This window comes from Mytilus edulis, chromosome 5 (genome assembly GCF_963676685.1).
Source record: "Mytilus edulis chromosome 5, xbMytEdul2.2, whole genome shotgun sequence".
Classification (NCBI taxonomy): domain Eukaryota; kingdom Metazoa; phylum Mollusca; class Bivalvia; order Mytilida; family Mytilidae; genus Mytilus; species Mytilus edulis.
Window position 1 is genome coordinate 2,992,448 of NC_092348.1, and position 11,933 is coordinate 3,004,380.

The 11,933-nt window shown below is 32.8% G+C and overlaps 1 protein-coding gene across 1 annotated transcript; it reads left to right on the forward strand.

Moving 5' to 3' along the window:
* Positions 1-2,564: 2,564 nt before the first annotated feature.
* LOC139522764 (uncharacterized) lies at positions 2,565-10,270 on the forward strand. The gene is made up of 5 exons (XM_071316265.1): positions 2,565-2,956; positions 5,416-5,616; positions 7,441-7,611; positions 8,108-8,277; positions 8,954-10,270. The coding sequence occupies exons 1-5, from the start codon at positions 2,668-2,670 to the stop codon at positions 9,407-9,409; spliced, it is 1,287 nt and encodes a 428-aa protein (XP_071172366.1). The 5' UTR covers positions 2,565-2,667; the 3' UTR covers positions 9,410-10,270.
* Positions 10,271-11,933: the final 1,663 nt, after the last annotated feature.

The following is an 11,933-nucleotide window of genomic DNA, read 5'->3' on the forward strand; positions in this document are numbered from 1 at the left end:
GATGAAATTTTTTGTACCAGTGCATTTTATTCTTTTAATTGTAAGATATATACATGTCCTGCCCTTTTCATTTGTCACTCTATATTCGGACCTCCTTTTTTATTAGATAATCATGACTTTTTATTGCCTCTTTCTTTACAAACTTGTCCATCCTGCCTTTTTAGCTTACCTGGCCCGAAGGGCCAAGTGAGCTTTTCCCATCACTTGGCGTCCGACGTCCGTCGTCGTCGTCGTCCGTCGTCGTCCGTCGTCGTTAACTTTTACAAAAATCTTCTCCTCTGAAACTACTGGGCCAAATTAAACCAAACTTGGCCACAATCATCATTGGGGTATCTAGTTTAAAAATGTGTGGCGTGACCCGGCCAACCAACCAAGATGGCCGCCATGGCTAAAAATAGAACATAGGGGTTAAAATGCAGTTTTTGGCTTATATAACTCAAAAACCAAAGCATTTAGAGCAAATCTGACATGGGGTAAAATTGTTTATCAGGTCAAGATCTATCTGCCCTCAAATTTTCAGATGAATCTGACAACCCGTTATTGGGTTGCTGCCCCTGAACTGGTAATTTTAGGGAATTTTTGCTGTTTTTGGCTATTATCTTGAATATTATTATAGATAGAGATAAACTGTAACCAGCAATAATGTTCAGCAAAGTAAGATTTACAAATAAGTCAACATGACCAAAATGGTCAGTTGACCCCTTTAGGAGTTATTGACCTTTATAGTCAATTTTTAACCATTTTTCGTAAATCTTAGTAATCTTTTACAAAAATCTTCTCCTCTGAAACAACTGGGCCAAATTAATCCAAACTTGGCCACAATCATCTTTGGGATATCTAGTTTAAAAAATGTGTGGCTTGACCCGGCCAACCAACCAAGATGGCCGCCATGGCTAAAAATAGAACATAGGGGTAAAATGCAGTTTTTGGCTTATAACTCAAAAATCAAAGCATTTAGAGCAAATCTGACTAGGCGGTAAAAGTGTTTATCAGGTCAAGATCTACCTGTCCTGAAATTTTCAGATGAATCAGACAACCTGTTGTTGGGTTGCTGCCCCTGAATAGGTAATTTTAAGGAAATTTTGCTGTTTTTGGTTATTATCTTGAATATTATTATAGATAGAGATAAACGGTAAACAGCAATAATGTTCAGCAAAGTAAGATTTACAAATAAGTTAGCAATACCAAAATGGTCAGTTGACCCCTGAAGGAGTTATTGCCCTTTATAGTCAATTTTTAACCATTTTCTGGTAAATCTTAGTAATCTTTTACAAAAATCTTCTTCTCTGAAACTACTGGGCCAAATTAAACTTAGCTTTGCCACAATCATCATTGGGGTAATTTGTTTAAAAAATTTGTGGCGTGACCTGGCCAATCAACCAAAAAGTGCTACGGCTAATAATAGAACATAGGGGTAAAATGCAGTTTTTGGCTTATAACTCAAAAACCGAAGCATTAAGAGAAAATCTGACAGGGTTTAATTGTTAAGCAGGTCAAGATCTATCTGCCCTGATGTTTTCACATGGATCGGACAACCCGTTGTTAGGTTACTGTCCTGAATTGGTAATTTTAGGAAATTTTGCCGTTTTTTGTCATTATCTTGAATATTATTATAGATAGAGATAAACTGTATACAGCAATAACGTTCAGCAAAATAAGATCTACAAATAAGTTTACATGACCAAAATAGTCAATTAACCCCTTAAGGAGTCATTGCCCTTTATAGCTAATTTTTAACATTTGTCATAATTTTTTGTAAATTTGTAGAAAATATTTTCCACTGTAATTACTGGGCCAAGTTCATTATAGACAGAGATATTTGTAGCAACAAGAATGTTCAGTAAAGTAAGATCTACAAACACATCACTATCACCAAAACACAATTATGTCATGAATTTATCCGTGTCCATTATTTAATATGCACAAGACCAAGGTGAGCGACACAGGCTCTTTAGAGCCTCTAGTTTCTTAACTCAAAACTCCTGTAGTCCCTGTATACGTCCTGCCTTTTTACAAATTTCATCTTCAGCCCCCCTCCATCCTTAAAATCAAATGACCATTAAGGTAAAAGTGCAATGAAACTTTTTTCCGTTGTTTTAAAAGACCACCTTCCCATGCATTCACTGGTAAGGCAGCAACCAATTGATTTTCTGGGGGGGGGGCTATGTTTTTTTTTCTGGACAATTTTTCGCCATTTATTTTTTTCGCGACAAGTCGAAAACAATTTTTTTCTTTCAATTTTAGCATTACATATAGTGGCAGCTGAGGGTGAAACAAACAATTTTTTTTTTCTCAAAATCAAATAATTTTTTTTCTCCAAAAACTGGAAACAAACTTTTTTTCCCTACAAAAACCATAGAAAAATCAACTAACCGTCCCCCTCTCTCTCTCTCGATATGTGTGTTAGGCATGATAAGTACTTTGATATTTTGTTCTACAAAAATGCAAATTTTAAATTCTAAAAATAACTTAAGGGGATTACCTGACAAGCTAAAACGAGCACCTGTTCCTTTGTTTGATTGGTTGATTCACCGCGTCCGGTTTGTGTTTATCCAATCAAAAGTAACATAAAGGGGTTTTCAATTTGTTGTCATCATGGCCAGGTAATGTGACACACGCTATGATTCCATAATCAATGATTCCTGATAATATAGCATCGATCTATATATGATATTCAGGTATTTTAAACGACAAATTACCAAAGATCAAATGCTTACTTCATCAAATACTCATGTATTCAATTTTCAAGCGAAATCACCGATTCAAAATAAAAACACGTTAGAAATGACTGAAGGTGTACAAGGATTTCTTGGAGAATTAGGACTTTTGCAGTATTATGACATGTTTGTGATTAAAGGTTTCGATTCTGAGGATGATTTATGCTACCTTGACGGCAAAGATTTAGATGCTATGTACATTACAGATCCAGATCATCGAAAACAAATTTTATGTTCAGGTTGGTGTACAATTATTTAATGAATACCTGGCCAATCGTTCCTGATTATACCTGTCAAATATTTCAAACCTGCTTCGTTGTACCATGCTCCAGCATGACTTATTTACCTGCATTTGGATGTAGATGATTAGTTTTATTTAGCAATAGAAAGATCTTGACTTGATGATTATAATAGTCATGTTAACTTAATGGTTACATGATACATATAATTTATCATGTTTATGTTTATATGCAAATTGATTTATAATTAAACAATATACAAATATCAAATAATGATTTTCATATTTGTCACGGTTTATTGATATCATGTAAATGTTTCAAATAAATGTATCTTCTTCAACCCCAGCATATATACATTGCTTATTAACATGGGATTAATCTTATGTACATGGTGTGTATAAACTTCTTGTGTTTTTTATTTATATACTTTATCAATCTGGTACTTGTAAAGCCTAAAAGGCCTCAACTCTCCTTCAAGTAATATTAGTTTAAAATAATTGTGTTAATTACCACCCTCTTTAAATCATGGATATTATCATAGTATAAGACTATCATCATAGAAACTTTAAAAAAAATGTGCAAGTCATTTTTATTAAAATTTAAAATCAGAAATATATTATTAAATGTTCAGGTAAGTTTATATTTTGTAATCATTTATCATTCCTGATTTAGCTTGTTAAATGTTTTAAAAGTCTTTGTTGTATCATGCTCAGACATATATTTACATGCATTTTGCATGAAGAACACAATCATATTTCAAATATATATTAAAAGGGTGTTATCATGATATGTATAAAAAAAAATTGATTATGAATGAAATTTTGATATCAGAAAATGATAAATATATTTCAAATAAATACAAAAGCACAAAAATGTCAGTATTCACCTCAAAAGCTTACAAAACCTTTAAACAGACTTAAGAAGGGATATAGTTACGATACTGTTGTCAGGTCATTGAAGATTGCATAGTTTGGCTTTAATATTGATTCACATGTGGGAGACCAATATCATGGGTTTTAGAGGAATCAATCTAGTATTTTATTTTAAGGGATAATCAATCAAACCAGTTTAAAAAAAAAAAAAAAAACCCAGAAAGGATATAAGGATTTCAGAGAGACCAATTTCTTGACCTATGTATATCTCAACATTTTGAGCTTGTCATTTACATTTGTAAAAGCTTGCTAGGCAAAATAATGACATGCTATGTCTTCATTTATGATTTCACCCATTTTCTTACCTTTTTTTATTAGCTCACTTAGTCCGAAGGGCCAAATGAGTTTTTCTCATCACTTTGCGTCCGTCGTCAATAACTTTTACAAAAATCTTCTCCTCTGAAACTATACTGGGCCAAATTAAATCAAACTTGGCCACAATCATCATTGGGGTATCTAGTTTAAAAAATGTGTGGCGTGACCTGGCCAACCAACCAAGATGGACGCCATGGCTAAAAATAGAACATACGGGTAAAATGTAGATTTTGGCTTATAACTCTGAAACCAAAGCATTTAGAGCAAATCTGACATTGAGGTAAAATTGTTTATCAGGTCAACATCTATCTGCCCTGAAATTTTCAGACGAATCGGACAACCAGTTGTTGCGTTGCTGCCCCTGAATTGGCAATTTTAAGGAAATTATACCGTTTTTTGGGCATTATCTTGAATATTATTATAGATAGAGATAAACTGTAAACAGCAATTATGTTCAGCAAAGTAAGATCTACAAATAAGTTCAATTACTGAAATGGTCAGTTGACCCCTTTAGGAGTTATTGCCCTTTATAGTCATTTTTTACCAATTTTTCGAAATTTTTTGTAATCTTTTACAAAAATCTTCTCCTCTAAAACTACTGGTCCAAATTTAATCATACTTGGCCATAACCATCATTGAGGTATCTAGTTTAAAAAAATGTGTGCGGTGACCCTGCCAACCAACCAAGATGGCCACCATAGCTAAAAATAGAACATAGGGGTAAATGTAGATGTTGGCTTATACATGTAACTCTGAAACCAAAGCATTAAGAGCAATTCAGACAGGGGTTTAATTGTTTTGGTCAATTTTTAATAATTTTGTAAATTTTGTAAATTTTTACAAAATATTTTCCTGTGTAACTAATGGGCCAAGTTCATTATAAATTGAGATAATTTTAAGAAGCAAGAGTGTTCAGTAAAGTAAAATCTACAAACACATCACCATCACCAAAACACAATTTTGTCATGAATCCATCTGTGTCCTTTGTTTAATATAGACATAGACCAAGGTGAGCGACACAGGCTCTTAAGAACCTCTAGTTATAGACTTCAGGATATAGGAATATGTTCAAGACTTTTTTGGCCAAAAATGTCTGGTTATAAACAACCAGCACTGACCCAAGATGTCAATGAAAGTCTTAGGATAGGAAAAGAGGCAGGAAAAAGAACTAAAATAAGACCACTTATCTATGTATATTTCATTGTTTTTCAGCTTCTGATTTCCGACCAAGTGAACAATACAAGGTTCTTGATTGGCTGAAACAAAATGGTCTGGAGCATTATTTCCAAAGTTTCGTAGAAGGTGATTACACCAGTTTGGATGAAATCGAGAAACTTAATTTACCAGATGAAGAAGTTTATGATGAATTAGAAATAACATTACCAGGTCATAAAAGACGGCTTGAGCGTGCAGGTACATTTCTAACTTTTTGAGCAATATAAATGTTAATTCCCCTAAACTAGTGTGAATCTAGAAAGCTTAGCCTAATTATATCCATTCATTATATATGTGGATTTTGTCAGCATCTCTTTATCCAATCAACTGAAATGTTGTCCTTCATTTACATGCAGTTGCATGCACAATTAATATAATTCACTGATCTTGCTGATGGGCAATTTCTTTATCAATATGGACAAGTAAATAGAAATTATATCACTCCAGACAGAATCAATACACACATGAATCAAGATGTAATCATTTTCATAGACATTGTGTGATTAAATAAAACATGATCATTAAATGTCATCAATGTTTATCATAATTTAATATTAATCAATATTGTCAACATAAAACTTCATTGATTACTTATGATTCCAGGTAGATTACATCAATTAAATTGATTGCTTCTAAAAAAAGTGTTTTTATGCATTGTCAATAACAACTAGGAAAACAAGGAAAATAGATCCTTAGTTTCTACAGTAGAAAGTTATACTGTTGACATCAGAATTAGGAAAATAGATCCTTAGTTTCAGTTCCTACAGTAGAAAGTTATACTGTTGCCATCAGAATTAGGAAAATAGATCCTTAGTTTCAGTTCCTACAGTAGAAAGTTATACTGTTGACATCAGAATTAGGAAAATAGATCCTTAGTTTCAGTTCCTACAGTAGAAAGTTATACTGTTGACATCAGAATTAGGAAAATAGATCCTTAGTTTCAGTTCCTACAGTAGAAAGTTATACTGTTGACATCAGAATTAGGAAAATAGATCCTTAGTTTCAATTCCTAACGTAGAAAGTTATACTGTTGACATCGGAATTAGGAAAATAGATCCTTAGTTTCAAGTTTCATTTCCTACAGTAGAAAGTTATACTGTTGACATCAGAATTAGGAAAATAGATCCTTAGTTTCAGTTCCTACAGTAGAAAGTTATACTGTTGACATCAGAATTAGGAAAATAGATCCTTAGTTTCAATTCCTACAGTAGAAAGTTATACTGTTGCCATCAGAATTAGGAAAATGGATTCTAAGTCAAAGTTCTAAATCTATAGACAACTCAAATTCAAATTCTTCACAGGGCCCTTTTGAGTGTTACAAAGTTTAACACCACTCTGTAAAAATGAAATCAGGAGTATAAAGAGAAAAAAATGTCAATGAGACATCAACCAATAGACACAAATAATCAAATAGATATAGGAAGATGTGGTGTGAGTGCCAGTGAGACAACTCTCCATCCAATAAATATAGGAAGATGTGGTGTGAGTGCCAATGAGGCAAATTAACTCTCCATCCAATAGATATAGGAAGATGTGGTGTGAGTGCCAATGAGACAACTCTCCATCCAATAGATACAGGAAGATGTGGTGTGAGTGCCAATGAGACAACTCTCCATCCAATAGATATAGGAAGATGTGGTGTGAGTGCCAATGAGACAACTCTCCATCCAAATAACAATTTAAAAAAAGTAAACCATTATAGGTCAATGTATGGCCTGCAACAAGGAGCCTTGGCTCACACTGAACAACAAGCTATAAAGGGCCCCAAAATTACTAGTGTAAAACCATTCAAACGGGAAAACCAACGGTTTAATCTATATAAATAAAAAAACCGAGAAATGAGAAACACGTATAAATTTCATAAACAAACGACAACTACTGTACATCAGATTCCTACACATCTAGAGGTCAACATTATCAGTTGCCTTCTTCCCATATATATTTTTGAGCTATTTTTATAATTGCTTACAGTAATGCTCATACAAAAGGTATACTGTCACAATTTACAATACTTATTTGTAGTGAATAGATTACGAAAGAGACACCGACCTCTCTTGCCAGCCAAAACTGAAGTGCCTGTTGCATTTGGACGATGGGGAAAGCCAGCATGTTTAGAAGATGCCAAATTTGATTTCCTTATCTTAGATGCTACTGTCATATCAACAAATAATCCTGTGAAATTTCATACCTTTGGTAAGTATTAAGCAATAAACATATAAGTTTGAAGCAGCATTTACTAACATGATTAATTCTATCATTTAAAAATTATGTTTTATATATTAACACTGTAAGATCTGTTTATGTGAGTTGCATACATGCAAAATAGATTCATGTGTGAATATTTCATTATCGGTGATTGAAAGTAGTAATAACTTCTGAAAACAGAAATATGGTTTAGGTTTATGTGGTCAGTACCTTGGCCCTTAATGGGATAATGTTTGACATCCTTAGAATATAAGTTACGAAAAAATATTTTGTCATATGAAGTAAGCATGAAACTATTTGCAGAGAACACAAGTACATTTGTAAATTATTACAATATTATATTATAATAATACATTTCTGATTATTTCTTATATTGACAGAAGATTAACCTATTATAAGTAACAAAATATGAAAATGATAGAGTTTATGGCATTATATAGATACAAATGTAAATATAAAATGGCATTTTTTTTTCTCTCTCTAGAATTTATGATAGATTCCGGGAGTGATGTAGTGACAATGCAAGAAGAAGTACTTAAGACCCTGGATTTAGAACTGTTAGGACAGATACACAGTAAAGGGGTACATGGATCTAAGAAAACTAATCTGTACAAAGCAACACTCAGGATTGGTACACAGGAAATGGAAATAGAGGTAGGAATAATAGTACACCATTTACACAGACTCACATTGTTCCAATGAATACAATCCTTATATTCAGTCTCCAAACCTTTTATGTTAATCTTGCAGCTATACAGAAACAGCAACAAGTAACACTGAGTCCAGATAGCCTGATTTGGTACATGCCCAACACCCTCTCCCCCTGTCTATCTAGATCATCCTGATTTGGTACAGGCCCAAATCCTGATCTCTCCGTCTATCTAGACCATATGTCAAAGTTAAACACAAAATAAAAACTACAGTGCAGATATAAACAAAATAACCACTTAATTCAGCAAGGAAATGAAAGACATAATTTGGAAAGCGAATTCAAAAATCGCTTGCAATTACAGAAGCTTAATTGGTTGAACATTCTTGCTAAAAAAATTGTTCCAAAATGTACCAATTTTGTTTACTCATATTCTTTAAATCCATATCTTGTAATAAGACTGTATGACACATGAAAAAGAACTACTTTAAACAAAGATAGCATTGTTCAATCAGAGTACAGTTTTTGGCTAAGATTCAACGTTTAAATTGATGAAATGTTGAAATACATTAGATTTTAATGCTATTTTGGTCTCAAATTATAACCATGACAATCATCATGATCATATCTTTCTTTTTGTCTTCATAGTGTCATATAACCAGAATATATTTTCTTTTGCAGGTAATGGGTGAGACCTACAATTCTTTAGGGAGTCGTGTTGTTAGACATTTCCGCCATTACTTGGATGGTAGCCGACATGTTTGGTTGAAAGGAAATTACAGGGATCCAGGTACAAATATACGAGAGGCCTCGTCCGACTTGAAGGCATTACTCCCCCCTGAAACATCATCCAATAGTCCGTTTTCACCAATATCAATATCAGCCATTACAGAAACATCATCAGATCAGACGGTATTATCTCCCCCTGATACATCATCAAACATATCATTCTTACCAATATCACGGGCACCAGTCACTGTCACATCATCAGAGTGTTTAAGGAAACCAACTCCTTTACCTGCAAAAACAGTTTCTATAGACAGTGATCATAGCAAGCTTGAAAAGTGTAATAGTGATGTGACGTTATTATCAAAACAAGATCCTATAGAAATAATAGGGGAAGATAACCCATCTTGATGAATGGAGTTACTAGTGCTACAAACTATCTGTGATAAATTATAGAAACTCTTAAAATATAGATTTTTAGAAAATATTAATACATTTACAGAATATTTTTTTAATCTAATTTTTAATGGAGATAAAGTAAAATTTGTATGATCAATACCATGGGTCCACATCAATTTTTAGTTTTCTGTTTTTCTAAAAAGCATTTTGATTGATTAGTCAAATAATTGATTTAAGGAGTATGACTCTAAGTGTTGTAAAATTGATGACAAAAGACAATACATTTTACAATTCTTTAAATTTACAGTAATGATAGAGATGGTTTACATTAATAACATTATTTATGTTACAAAAGTCATGCTAATAAATAGCACATGTAAATGTTTTGTTTTACAATAGACTGGCTATATGTTTACATATGTAAGATATACATAGTTTCTACCACTGCAAGTTTGATTTACCAAATGTTTAAGTTTGAAATTTAAACTATTTTCTGAAAACAGTTAAACTGATTTGTTGTTGTTATAAAAAATCCTATTCCATCCCAAAGTAGCATATAAGTTTTGTGATCGTAATATTTTATTGATATTGTGTAAGGGTGATGTATGGTAGTGTGAATGGAATAATTGTTTGTATAATAAAAATAATGATTTATTTTTTACATACATTTTAATTGTTTATTTATGTCAATAGAAGTATGAATATATTTGTTTATTGTGAGGTATAAATATATTTGTTTATTGTTTATTGTGATACGTGTATAAGATATTTCGATGAATATGTTTGTTCATTGTAATACGTGTATTAGATATTTATATAACATTGTTGTCTTATTATTAGAGTCTATGTCATACAATAAATAGTTAAACAAAAGTGCACAAACTGAAATGTCTTGCTTTCTTTACTAATCATTGATTTTATGTTGATAGTCCTAAATATAAAGCTTTATTACACTGTCACGTAAACTTAACATTGACCTTGAGCCATGAAAATGAGGAAAGGGCAGATGAACCATGCCAGGCAGACATGTACAGCTAACAATTCTTCAATACAATAAATATAGTGGACCTAATGCTTAAAGCTTAAGAAAAACATACCAAAACACAAAAACTTAACAGTGAGCAATGATCTGTGAAAATGAGGTCAAGGTCAAATAAAACCAGCGCGACTGACATATAGATCATAAAATATTTCCATACACCAAATTCAGTTGACCTATTGCATATAGTATAAGAAAGAAAGACCAAAACTCAAAAACTTGACTTTGACCACGAAACTGAAAATGAGGTCAAGGTCAGATGACACCTGCCAGCTAGCCATGTATACCTTACAAGCATTCCAAACACCAAATAAAGTACACCTATTGCATACAGTATAAGAAAAACAGACCAAAACAGGAGAACTTAACACTGAGCAATGAACCATGAAAATGAGGTCAAGGTCAAATAAAACCTGTGTGACTGACATGTAGCTCATAAAATATTTCCATACACTAAATACAGTTGACCTTTTGCATATAGTATTAGAAAAAAAGCCCAAAACTTAAAAAACAAGTGAAACTGCGAGCTACTGCTCACTAATGATACCCCCGCCACAAGTGGATAATATTAATAGTGTAAAAATATGCAAGTGTTTGGTAAACAGGAAGTTGTCGAGTGATGAATCTGAAAAAGCATCACACGGTATAGCTGACTTATATAAATCCTTAAACCAAATTTCAGAAATCCTTGTATTGTAGTTCCTGAGAAAAATGTGATGAAAATTTTCAACTTGGCTATCATGTGTAAAATCATACAAGTGTTCGGTAAACAGGAAGTTGTCAAGTGATGAATCTGAAAACGCATCACACGGTATGGCTGACATATATAAATGTTGATACCAAATTACAGAAAGGGTGGATGTGTAGTACCTGAGAAAAATGTGACGAAAATTTTCAACTTGGCTATCATGTGTAAAATCATACAAGTGTTCGGTAAACAGGAAGTTGTCAAGTGATGAATCTGAAAACGCATCACACGGTATGGCTGACATATATAAATGTTGATACCAAATTACAGAAAGGGTGGATGTGTAGTACCTGAGAAAAATGTGACGAAAATTTTCAACTTGGCTATCATGTGTAAAATCATACAAGTGTTCGGTAAACAGGAAGTTGTCAAGTGATGAATCTGAAAACGCATCACACGGTATGGCTGACATATATAAATGTTGATACCAAATTACAGAAAGGGTGGATGTGTAGTACCTGAGAAAAATGTGACGAAAATTTTCAACTTGGCTATCATGTGTAAAATCATACAAGTGTTCGGTAAACAGGAAGTTGTCAAGTGATCAATCTGAAAACGCATCACATGGTATAGCTGACTTAGATAAACCCTGAAACCAAATTTCAGAAATCTTTGTATTGTAGTTCCAATGTGACGAAAATTTTCAACTTGGCTATCATGTGTAAAATCATACAAGTGTTCGGTAAACAGGAAGTTGTCAAGTGATGAATCTGAAAACGCATCACACGGTATGGCTGACATATATAAAT

Bases quoted from the DNA above. Each gene is read 5' to 3' on its own strand.
- LOC139522764 (XM_071316265.1), top strand. From the start codon at position 2,668: ATGATATTCAGGTATTTTAAACGACAAATTACCAAAGATCAAATGCTT. The intron at 2,957-5,415 runs GTTGGTGTACAA...ATTGTTTTTCAG, and splicing joins AAAACAAATTTTATGTTCAG to CTTCTGATTTCCGACCAAGT. The intron at 8,278-8,953 runs GTAGGAATAATA...TTTCTTTTGCAG, and splicing joins CACAGGAAATGGAAATAGAG to GTAATGGGTGAGACCTACAA.